Source organism: Phoenix dactylifera, chromosome 7, assembly GCF_009389715.1.
Source record: "Phoenix dactylifera cultivar Barhee BC4 chromosome 7, palm_55x_up_171113_PBpolish2nd_filt_p, whole genome shotgun sequence".
Taxonomy (NCBI): domain Eukaryota; kingdom Viridiplantae; phylum Streptophyta; class Magnoliopsida; order Arecales; family Arecaceae; genus Phoenix; species Phoenix dactylifera.
In genome coordinates this window covers 3,559,173-3,572,225 of record NC_052398.1, presented here as the reverse complement: position 1 = coordinate 3,572,225, position 13,053 = coordinate 3,559,173, and the positions used below count along the sequence as shown (strand labels likewise).

General features: G+C 35.2%; 1 protein-coding gene across 2 annotated transcripts; it reads right to left on the bottom strand.

Annotated features, from left to right (window-relative positions):
- Nucleotides 1-976: 976 nt before the first annotated feature.
- On the bottom strand, nucleotides 977-11,361 carry LOC103702358 (THO complex subunit 3). 2 transcript variants are annotated; one of them, XM_008784763.4, is made up of 11 exons: nucleotides 11,228-11,361; nucleotides 10,966-11,061; nucleotides 7,281-7,410; nucleotides 6,542-6,633; nucleotides 5,471-5,539; nucleotides 4,556-4,613; nucleotides 4,311-4,413; nucleotides 2,552-2,638; nucleotides 2,243-2,321; nucleotides 2,017-2,149; nucleotides 977-1,231 (listed from the first exon to the last, which is right to left on the bottom strand). In XM_008784763.4, exons 1-11 carry the CDS (start codon nucleotides 11,357-11,359, stop codon nucleotides 1,188-1,190), a joined length of 1,023 nt encoding a protein of 340 aa, XP_008782985.2. In that variant the 5' UTR covers nucleotides 11,360-11,361; the 3' UTR covers nucleotides 977-1,187. The 2 variants fall into 2 exon arrangements, with proteins under 2 accessions (XP_008782985.2, XP_008782986.2); XM_008784764.4 differs by having other exon boundaries at nucleotides 4,311-4,410.
- Between the last annotated feature and the right edge of the window lie 1,692 nt (nucleotides 11,362-13,053).

Here is a 13,053-nt window from a genome sequence, read left to right as displayed (position 1 = left end):
TTGCGTGCCAGTGAGTCTCATCCTCGAGCAATCCATCCATGGCCCTTGTGGTCTTCTCGCAGCGTGCAGTAGTTGATAGGTCGGCCAATGTCACCAGCTCAAACTGCCGCTGCCCATCGAGGCGGATGAAATTGCACGGAAAGCGGTTTGCTCTACAAGTCATTGACTGCCTCTACTAAGAGGCTTGAGGATCGGGCGTGTACCAGAAGCCACCCTCTTGCATCGCCTCTACTACGAGTTCCCTTCCCAATCCACCAATTTGGATTTGGGTTTGGGATGTCAAAACGGTTTTGTAATGCATGCGTTTGAAGCATTCTTGATGAGATTGCTTAGGAGAGGGGGCAGGCATTGGATTTGACAGGCGTGCGTAATACTACAGTTGGTTATAGCTTCATCAAAGGATGAGCAGATGGTGATACAGGAGAAGAGTGAAAGAAGCCATGTTGGTTGTGGGCTTTGAGGGAGAGATCTGAGCATCAGCAGCAGCAGCAGCAGCAGCAGCAGCAGCTGGGTTGACCCATTCACGGCCCGAAGATGGGCAAAGCACTCGCATGGCTACAAGGCTGGAGATACCCAAGTGTATCGAGAACAATTTGACAACGTTTTGACTCCTGGTCATAAACTCCTGAAAAGTTTCATCCCTACGCTCTGGAAGTTTATCATGCAACTCGAATTCAGCGGGATTCAGCTTCAATCCTTGGAAATATCCAAATCAATAGCCAAATCAGCATCAGTTTCTTCTTTTACTAATCTTCAGGAATCTTTCTTTCCTTTCTTGCATTCCTTCTCCCTTCCATTTCTCTGTAATTTGAATTTTAACTATTGTGCAAGCATGGATTTTTTTTTTTTTTTGATTATTTGTAACAATATGCTTAGCAAGCAATATCAGCTTCTTTTACAGGTTCCTGTCAAGAGTTTTATTTTCACACCTTTTTTTCTGGGAAGTGAAAGCATTAATAAACCATTAAATTATACGAAGTCTACGATTTACCAAGTTGAATAAAGATCGAAATGTCATCATCATATTAGAGCAGAACTAGAAACACGTGCCAGGAAAGAAACCTCACTGATAAAAGCACAAAACTAAACTATTTTGCCAGTGATACTTCAGGAGGAAAAAAATACATACATGAGTTGCAATAATACTTTGGGAAATAACACTGTGCATGGCAGCAGTAGCAGCTTCTCTATGAATGCTGAGTGTTCTCAAAACCAAATATCCGGAACACACCTGCAAGGTGCATTCTTTTAGTTCAATTAAGTACCATGGAAAGAGAAGTATAGTACCAACATAAAAGCACATTCTCATGAGTACAAAACATCCTAGCATATTAAATCTAGCATAAAACCCTTTGGTTATGTAGTTATAAACACCAAATAGACAATGCTTTAACCCATCTATATGGGGCTTTCCTTACACTTCAAATATCAGCATACAATCCATCAAAAGCTCAACGAGGCCTTATAGTCAGCTCTTAACCTTGCGTAGACCTTTTTCTTTCGGGAAAAAAAAAACCTTGTGAAAGTACAAAACTTCTGGCCAATGTTAACTATGGCCAAGGGGTCCGGTTGCAATACCCTGTAAAACAAATTGGAAAGAAGGAAGCCTTTTTATTTGTCATACAGGTTAGGTTCAACCGAGTAGGAACTATAGTGAACTAAGTGATGGGCCAGTGGTCACAACTCTGTTTGAAGGAGAATCCAGGTGTTTCGTTCAAGTCTCGGAAGATGCAACCTATTATTTGGACCTGGTTAATTTACCTGGGATGGGCCTACCCTCTCGGTCTCCCATAGAACACCCAGGAAGCAACCATAAGATTCTAGATTTGTGAAGATGTAAGAAATTTTACAAGCAATTTTAAAAAGTTTAATATAAGCAACTATGTTGAACTAGGCTATATAATAAATTAAATCAATGAGCCAAATTAAACCCTTGAGAATTTGGAATCTGAAGAAACAAAAAGAAACAGAGACTGATAAGGTAAATGGAAAAAAAGAGGACCCATCAAAGCGAACCTTCATCAGCTTGGTATTTGTTCTTATCATCTCCTGCATAAGCCAGTAAGTTGTATTTCGGGTTCCATTCCACACTGTTCATTGCAGCCTTACAAGGGATCTGATGCACTGATCTCCCAGTCTGAACATTGGACTGGACATGGAAAAAGACCATCAATCAAATTATTGAAAAAAAAAAAAAAAAAAAACAAAGGGCAAAATTCAAAGGTTCACAGGGACTACATACAATATCAATAAAAGGATCTTCACTGGCTGAAGCAATAAATTCTCCAGTGTAATTAAAGCTAATGGTTCTGACAGGCCATCTGAAACATAGACATTACCAAATAGTTATTCATCAAATTATGTTTCTCACTTGAAGCTTTTGTATTGCTTCTACGCAGATGATCATTCAAGTTTATGAAATGTTTTTTTTGCCTCCAGATGGTTCTAACAACATTGCCTAAATTAATATTTAATTTAAGTAACTCTGCTTTGATAAATAACTCATGGAATGCCCAAAAAAAAAAAAGAAAGAGAAGTCGGAAAAGCTTACTCGAGCTTTGTGAATGTTCGGACGCACAACATCTCTGAAATATCCCAGAGACTGACCAATGAATCGGCACTTCCGACAGCAAAGTATCTGCAATCATAGAAATAGTTGACAAAGGTCATATGCATGCTCTGATGGATGCTTTCCAAGGTTTGACAGATGCTGGCCATATGCAGACACATCTAGCAACAAACCTCATATATGACAATGCATGCACATGCATGGTCTCCTAGAGAGTTGCATGTTCTAACTACAGCTGTTAAGTAACCTCGATCTGAATTTGCTACAGTATTCAACAGACAATGTTTTAGCCTTCAATAGTTTGACTTTGTGTCACATAAACAGAGCTGCAAGTCATGACTAAAACATCCAATGGTATTGAAAGGAAAGAATTTCTCTAAAAGACAACGATGTTTGGCAATTTTAGCTGAGATTGACAACATGGCCGGCCCAACCTTTGGTGACTTAGGCAGTCGCCTAAAGCCCCGGCCCAAAGAAGGTCCACCGTAAGAAAGGCCTCAAAAACAAAATGGAAAGGAAAAAGGCCCCCATGTGAGTTTGCTTTAGGCTGGCCCACTGCAGGAAAGGCCTCAAAAACAAAACGGCCTTAGGCCCCCAAATACATTGGGCCGCTCCTGATTGACAATACCATGGAAAGAATACCTAGAGCAATGAAACTTCTAAAACTTAACCGAACGCAATAACACAATGACAAGAATTACATTCCAACTTTACCAAGACATCTTAGAAATATATAACATTGAGAAGTAACAGATTTATCTTTTTCTGCATAATTTCAACTGGTATAACATTATAGTGGGGTTTCCCTTAACTACATTTATTTTTCAGATACCAAAAAGCCATGACACAGAAGCCTAAAATCTACAGTCAACCCACCGGTCTTGGTTTGGCTAAATTTTAGGCTAGAAAGAACTTTGGGCTGAATAAAGCATATGCCAAAGCAAACTTAGCCTGAAAAGTGGAGTTGCCATTTTGTATGTCCAATAAAAAAAAAATACAGATCCTAAAGTGGTGAATGGCATAATCCTAATTTAAATGGTCAATTTTTCAGCTCGACATTCATATTTCTGCATTGGTTGGTGAAAGTTCTAGCTTAATGGTTTTGCTTAGGGATGGAACCAAGATGATCATCAGAATCCCACCACTATTTCTAATCCTAGGCTTGGTTTTCAACTCCTTGTATACTGTTTTACACCCCCACTCCCAAGGCTTGCGATTGGTGCAAATCAAATCTTCATTATGGATATAACTGAAAATACAAAGCTAATTTAGGACCAGGTGCAGATAATGAGCATAAACATTTTAGTGGCAAAGAATCTATTTTCAAATTCTCAAGTGACTAAGCAGAACAGGAGGTACAAACCAAGATTTTAGAAAAAGACAAATGTTAATCACTTCACACAGTTTCAGAAGAACAAAAAGCCTACGATTTCCCCAGCAGCATTCCAATAAATGCAGCTATACTTTGAGTGTGAGACAGCTGATGTTAGTGCTGAACAAGCAACTTTTAATGATATTTTAATCATCTTCCTGAAAAACAAGGAGGTACTAGTTTTAGTACTTCCTGATCTGAGAACTATGTGGGTATTTTCTGTCCAACCCAAATGAAAAATAAAATTTGAATGACCAAAGAATAGTTTCAGTGCAACGGAGAAAGTGTCCAGCATTCTACTTTGTAATCATTATCATATAAGAATGCGAAGTAGATAAAGGAAAATTTAAACAAGAATATCCTAATCACCTTCCTATGGGATCAATTGCAATACAATAGCAACCTGCTGTATGAGCCACCAAAGTGTGAAGCACCTTAAGAGATGGATAAGCAAGTACCTCAACAGTACCTGCTAAAAATAAATAAATATCTATTAGGAGGGATTATTATATATTTCCTGCGATGGAACTTAACAATAAGCTTGAAAATGTGTGAAATTATGGAACCTCGCGTATATTCTTAGAACAAAATGGTCGAATTAAGATGACTCTTACCATTCCCAGTGGTAAGAAAAAAAAGTTCTCCAGTTGTATTCCATGCAATCTCATTTACCTATAAGCAGACCATACCATGTCAACGCCACATTCACTATATAAAGGTTTTAAGAGAAGTTCTGAAGACATACATCCAAGTTGATATGCTCCTTTTTTTTTTTCTTTTTTTTTTGCTGCTAAGACGGGTGGATCATACCTGACGAGTACGGATACACTCAATAAATCAAAAAACAAAATACAACAGAGTGCCACGGGCAGCTCCCCATCTCCAGCCCATAGGGTACTGCCAGAGTGACTGGCTACATAATCAGCCACCCAGTCCGCAGCCCCATTGGCTTTACGGAAAACATGCTTGGCCTGAAAGGCCCCTTCGTCCCTCACCAATGCCCAGATGTCTCAGACAAAAGGGTGGACGCAACCATTACCCCTTGGGCCCTCCCGGATCCAACTGATAACCGTGGCCGAGTCCCCCTCTAGGACAATGGAACTGGCCCGTAATATATAAAACAGTAAGCCTTTAAGAAAGAATAGCCTATGGCAACTCTTTTATTTTCTAATACAGAGACGAGTAGAAAATAACAGCTTGATTGCTGGTTATTCAAACAGAACTTAACATAATAATAATGCAATTCTAATGTAGCCTTTGAGAAAGATGCTTTCCAAGGATAGAAAACCAAAGATCATGGAAATTAAATACAAATATATGTATACGAAATTAACCTATACGGCTATACCATGTTATAGCAGGCAGAGGTGAAAAGTATTTGGATCTAATTCTCAACAATGTGTAAAAAGCAGAGTCAGCTAATACATAAAAATCAGGAAGGAATAAAAAGGGATCAAGTAACAGGAGAAAAAAGTAATGCTAAAAGATCTCAGCACTGTTGAAGTAAGCAAATATCAACTGGTAACTACCTCATAATTAAATTTGCGCCTATGTATCGGTTTAAACTTTCGAACATCCAGTATTGTAAGCTCATCCTCCTGAAACAAAACAAGGGCATTATCAGCAATCAAACACACAAAAAAAATATATATATAATTAATTGAATAAGACAATGGTGAACAATCAAATGGAGGTAGTATCATAATTTATGATAACAGCTACCAGGATTTAATTAATTAATCTTACCAAGTCAGATGTTATGTGAAATGCTGGTTCACATAAGTTTGGCATTTAACTTTGCATAGTCTAACATATAAGCCTAGACAAGTCAATCCTTAGCACTTCAGATTGTTTTTAATATGAATTAATGAGATACCAACAGAAAAACCAGATATACAATATCCCACTTTCATGGGAACAGAAAGAGAACTTTTAACCTCTAATAAGTATGCTATAAGGGAGCATAAAACACAAACATGTGTGCACATATGGCTTGGCTGCTTCTGTTTGAACGGACAGGACGTCAAAAACAAAGCATGGTACAGACAACAAGCAAGCATATTCATGCCATTGCATGGTGTACAAGATTGCTACTTCAAATAATTGTCTGACAGATTATAGGCACACTTATTAACAGAAAGATACAGATAGATGCACCCAAAAATACAGAAGAAAAGCAGGAAATGAGTAACATCATTAAAAAAGAAGGCACACATGCCTGCAGACAAAAGAATGGAGTTGGTACAAAATAGAAGTAGGCTTCAGCTAAAACCATAGCATTGTCTACTTGCCAAAATTTTAATAGCAAAAGTAGGTAGCTAGGAGGACATGGCAATGGCTGCAATTGTCACAATGGTTTATCACTAAAAGTAACGTGTTAAGTAGTCATCTTTCTGACTTCTCATATTCAATCAGAAAGGAAATGAGAAAGATATTTAGATATCACTGGCCCTATTTCACCTACCTTTGTTCATCCTCTTAGGCATACTTGATATGACTCTTCCATATTATTTTTCCCATTCAATTCTAGAATTTTCCATTGCTAATCAAACTCGAGAAATCATGTACAAGTGCATGTAAATAAGTTCTTGTTCGCATACCTTATTACCAACAGCTATATGATTTCCATCAGGTTTGTATGTGATATTGATATTCTCCCCACTAAGTTCAACATGTTGAGAGCATTTTCCGCCTGAAAAACCAGATGTCAGTATATGTCAAATCTATGTTGTAGGTAGAGCAAATTAAGAAGTCAGGCCATCTTTTTTTCTCCAGTTCTGAACAGATAGAGAAAAAGGTGAAATTCGGTGTAGTGGATGAACTAAAGTTATCTAGCAAGATGAAACAACACAGAGTTCCCTGAACAACAAAGAAATAGTCCCTGCTCTCAGCACTGAAGCAGGAATCACTTTAAATACTAGTTATTTAACACATTACATTTAGACAAGGCTTACGAGCCTATGCAAACATTTCAATAGATACTACCTATCATAAAGCAAAATTAAGCAACATCATGCCCCAAGTAACTCCTTGAGTGTAGAATGTATATCTGTTGACCAACTATGGTAATGTTAAGAAAAGAAAACAACTTAAACAGAAATATTAACAATACAAGAACTTTATCATGAATACATTTGAAAACACACTGCATTAGTCTCTATAATACCCAAAAGTTATAAAGAAAAGGCAAAGGACGTAGGTTGCATCCCTATGAAAAAGACCATGATGCCGAAAGCACAAAATAAGAATGCAAGAATTTAAGCATTGTCTTTTGGCATGACATTAAAAAAGCAGTCCAACTAATGCCTGACCTGTCAAAATTAGGGTAAATTTACTCACTTCGAGCATCCCAAAGACGTACAGTCTTGTCCCCAGCTGCAGTTGCAACTAAATCAGGATGCTTTGGGTCCCAGCATAGCTGATCTACACTGTCTGTATGCCCTTTTAATTCAATATCTTTGACCTTGCCCTGCACTTTAACAAACAGAACTCATGAATACCTCAGCACAAACCACATCCAATTTGTTTTTCCTCATCATTTCCTCCTTATAGCAACAATGGATTAATGGAATTTGAATAAAAAAGCTTGTTGAGAGTTATAGCTCCATAACACACACATCTTTCATAATTAGCCCATGAAATGCTGTAATTTACAGTTGTTATCCATTGGTTATATAGAATATTCAAATGGTATATTCCACTATGAAACTGAAGATATATTCAAGGTGACATATTGCCATTTTTTAGATATCTTCCTTTATATTTTCTTATTTGTTGTCCTCTGATTTTTTTCCTTAAGACAGCATTTACATGTAGAAAGAAACATCTGCACAAAACACCTATATATCGGTAAGTACTCGATCAGGTAGCAATGTGCATTTGAGGGAAAAAATGAAACTAAAATTGTAGATTACATTACCTACAAAGTATAAAAGAAAATATTTAAATAAAAATGATATTGTATTTTTAAAGAGTGACTCTTAACATGCAGAGTTAGATCAGAAAGGAATATTTCTATATTTTCATCAAATTGGGTTTTCAAAAGCAATCCAAAATCTTTTTATTGGACAGGGTTTTTTCAATCAGTTTTAAAAATAGACCTAACCCTATTTCACAACAGTTTCGGATTGCGTTAGTGGGTTATTGGCATCTACTGACACTGATATCTGAAAGCAATCCAAAATCATTCCCCCTTTTTCTTGTTTTTAACAACAGGAATGAAATGACAGAGGATGAGTTATACACTATGGAAAAATGAGAGAGTATTTTTAGCATAAAAAATGACAGATGGAATCTAGAAGAAGTGTTTGCTCTTTTCAAGACTATTATTTTTTAAAATATAGTATAGATAGTGGCAAAATTTATTTAACAAAGCACTTTCTTCAGAGGAGGCATGTTCTTAGAAAGAAACGACTGAGACAGGGACAAGATCCTCTGAGAGCTTATAATGCAGTGATCCAATAAATTTTCCAATGACAGCATCAAAGGAAAAAAATCTTTGATTAGTTTAAAGTAAAAAGGGAAGAATCCAATGCATGAAATCAACTCATTAAAAACAGATGTTTCTCTATCTAACTAATTTTAAACAAATCAGAAAGAACTGACTATGGTAATCATGTCATACATCTAGTGATGAAAATTAGATAACCCAAACTGAATGGATCCGTATCTAACTACCTTATTAGTATTTGGCATATAATTTAAAGCATGCACATCACATCTCCTGGAATACATAGATTTTTCTATCAATGTAAGATCATGTGAGCCAGCTCATACTGGTTATGGGGTTTGATTGATTGAGTGGTAGAGGAATTGCATAATTACTACTTATCTGACTATACTAGTTGATAGGCCCCAAAAGGTTTAATAAAGAATAGAAAGGAACTAGGCAAGGTGCCTCTAGCTAGCCCTTTTTCATGAACTGTAGTCACTGTCTTGTTAGGATATATGAAGGCTAATGAGATGGCTTGAATGAAGATTTAGATGTTGTATATGAACATCTAAGCTAAATAGACAATATCTTACTGTTATGTATAGAACTTTGAGATTGGTGAATGCATTAATTTTGTTATTTTACTTCAATTAATCATGGAAAGTATCTCAACAGGAATCAAAATGAATCTTGAGGAAAATCAAAATGGTTGAGGTTCGGAAAGTTCGGGAGAAATGGTTGGAAACCCAATTATCAAAACTCATGAGGACGAGAAATGACTCACATGTTCCAAGCTTGAACAAAAAGGGGAAGGGTTGACATTAATATTGGCATGTTTTTGTAAAAATGTTCAAATAACAAAATAAGCCAATCAGCTGGGAGAAGACTTGTTGAAGAACTTGGCATCAGTTGCCATGTCCAATTTATCCATTTATCCTTGTTCATAATTTTTAATTTATGTGAGCTAGGTTAAGGATTCTTGAGAGAAATAATCTTTGTAGGCAAGAAGAAATAATGGGGGTAACAACAAAATTTATTATTTATTAGGTACAATATCAAAAGGTGGGAGAAAGGCAAAGATGGTTGGATGCCAATGAATAGATTGTGGATGATAATCAAAGTTCTTGTTCATTAGAAAGAGTGTCGTCAGTAGTGGCAATTTCAGATCAAACAACTTGAAGCCAATAATGAGGGGACATGGTTTTGGATATTGAAATTTCATGTGTATTCATGGAAGTGAGTCACGACAGTTGATAGTGCAGAGTTAAGGACAACTTAGACAGTAGAAAGACCTTGAATGTGTCATAAGTTCAAAAAAACATTTGCTATAGAATAGATTTATTGAAGTTGTGGTGAAGTATTTATTAATTAGGAACAGGAAATAAACAATGTGCTTTCCCAATGGAGGTCATTGCCTCGGACTTGAATGTCACAGGAGTGAGAAGAGTGAGAAAGGTTAAGTGAGGTTTTAGTTATAATGAACCATTGGATTTTGAGAATAAGAGGTAAGTACTAAAATATAAAGACACAAAGTTAACAGGAAGCATTGCAGCATTATTTATTTACATTGATGGCCCACGACTTAATAGAATCGCTGGGTCAGAAATGACTAAAGTGTGCAGCATCAATTGACTAAAATTTAAGTATGGCTAGTGTTGAATTTTTTTGATATTAGTCCTTTCCTTTAAAAGAATAGCTGTAGCTATTGACTCTATTGAGAATAGGAATATATTTGTTGAATGAAAGGATCAATTAAAAAATTATTAAACTGAAAATGCACCACAAATTGCTATGAGCAGGCTATAGTTTAACTAGAATATCTCCTTGACGACATAGCAACCTGTGCTATCCACACATACTTGCTGATGAAAATGAATGCATAGCAGCTGTCTACCCAATAATGGTTTTTGAACAAGCATGACATGTCAACAAACTCTATTCTTGCAATAGATACTTTCTTATCAGACAATATGTATCGGGAATGATATTGTTTGAGTTCATTCTCTAGAGTTTAGTGTCTTGTATTTCCTTAATGTGAAAAAAGTTACAGCCTTGAAGCAGTAACTTTTTGAAAATGCAATTCTGAAGCTTAGGTTCAATTTACTTCTTTTTTTTTGTCGTCTTTTATCTTCCTTGTTTGGCAGAAAACAACCAATCTCACAATCTCAAAACTGCAAAAAAAGTCATTTAATTCATGTAACAAGATTCTCGATCCAGAATACCACCATTTTCCAACTACCACTTGCTGAAGACATCTCGAAACATCATCATAATTTTATATTCCACATATGCACAAAATTGACAAACGGAAAAGGACAAAATATAGCTTTCAATTTAGGTCTGGTTTTCATCCTATTGTCGAAATAACCCAATAAGAATCAAAATTTCTCCTTATATAATATTGCATTTTGTTGACTGCCAATTTGAAAGGAAATCTTCAAATCCTAATACGTTTCTTGGTTCTCAGAAGCACCAAATCCCAAAAAGAACGTAAAGATCAAAACCTTTTAACCCGAATTTATTTTTTCTTCTATCATACGCATGGCCCAACAAAAAAAGTAAAAGAAACGCGCATATAGGGAGCGAGATTACATGACCGAGGGGATCGATGTTCCAGACGCGAGCAGTGTGATCTACAGAGCCAGATGCGAGCTTGGTGCCCAAACAATTCCACGCTACCGAGTGAACCTTACCATTAGAAGAAGACATCATCATGTTAGGGGGAAAAAAATCAAGAACCTAGGTTTATTCGTGGATCCCAGAGTAAACAAAAAGAAAAAGAAAAGAAATCGCCAATTCTAGGGTTTCTAAGGAATCTAATCAAGAAAAGATTGGTTTTTTCCTCTCTATATACCTTCTTCTTGTGGCCCTGGTACTCTCTGGAGCTCAGGTTCTTGAAGCTCGGGGCCTTCTCTTCCATGGTTGCCCTCTCGAAGCTCCCCGGCTCTCTCTCCTCTTGCCGCGTGCTGAAAGCCCAAAAAAACATAAAGAAATAGGAGAACTGCCTCCAAACCATGTAGGCATTTTGGCCTTTGATAGGGGCATTTAGGGAATTTCATCTATCTGCTATCAATTCTGGGCTATCAAACCCACAAATAACAGAGTATTGTATTATTAAATAAGAAAAATATATACTTTGGAATTATTTATAATTCTTGTAGCCAAAATATTTTAGTTTCTCTTTTTATGAATGTTTGTGAAAAAAATATGATTAACATTCATGTGTGGCTTTACTTTATCCAAAATCTCAAATCAGGTAGACAAAAACTCTATCCATCTCGTATTTATAATTCTCAATTAATTGGACCCTTTTAAAATTTAATAATACTTTTTACCTAATTTATGTATTTTATCTATCTTAAAATTTTTAGTTTATCTTTTAACATACAATACATGTGTCTATATGGCCCAATAGTTTTTATTATTGTTATACTAGCTAAAGCTAAAAATAAAATAATTTAACTGTATAAAACGAATAATTTAAAACTTTTGAAATTCTTCACCCATTTTCATTTTTCTTTTGAAATAATTATTATATTTCTCACTTTTAAAAATTAAAAAATATAATAATGTACTAGTAGAGAAAATGTGGTCAAATAACTAAGCATATTATTATAAAGAGATATGTGATTAAATACCATATATATTAGGAAAACAATGGTTTAAAATATTATAATGCGATTAAATATTATAGCATATCAGGAAGAATATATAATTGAATATCACATTTTTTTATTTGTTTCCAAAAATTGTACATTGGTTTTGTTTTCAAATTTGTTTTATAATTTATATTTTATTTTAATGTAATAAAAATTCATTTTAACTTGAAATGTAAAAGGTTTAAAATCATGGCAATTGCCTATGATTGTATTATCTTTACCTTATTTTTTTTTACATTAGATGTTGTCCGCACTTGTTTGCTAATATCTTGGATATAGAAAGAATATCAAATTGGCATTTTATTATTGGTCAAAATATTCGTGTTCCATAAAGTAGCTCCACAAAATTTTAATTAGCAATACATATATCCACTCACACTTGCATAGTTGCACCATCGAATATAGGGCATTGATGATGCTTGTATTCAATATATCATCTTGATTTTCTTTTTTTCAATAAATTGTCATATATGATTGATGTTGCATGAGGATATAGACTTCTATCAATAACTTTCACATCGCGTAAAGATAGAATACAGTGCAAAATTTATGTCAAAACTAAAAGAAAACCTCATCACCATATTAGCTACCGTTTGGTATGCCTTTTGCATATGATCAGTGACCTTGATATGTCTAGATAGTGTGCTTCCAACATTTTTTCTAGTGCACTCAAGAAGATTTTTTGTCATTCTATATACTTCAGGCAAAATCTATCTCCCATAGCAAGTGAAAATTATCCTCTTCATATAATTGTTATGAGACCATAATATTATTTGATAATAGTTTTTTAGTTTGTATGCAACTAAAGGCAACATTCTTATTAATTAATTAATTTAACATTATAGATTAGCATCTCCAATAATCTTGTAATATTTTGAAATACACATTGTTCCTAAAAAACAATTAGAATACACTCATGAGTGGGAGGGATTATTTGGCATGAATGATTATGGTTGCATTTTTAATTCATTATAAAATAAAAAATAAGTTATTATGACAAAAAGATTAATAGTTTAATTAA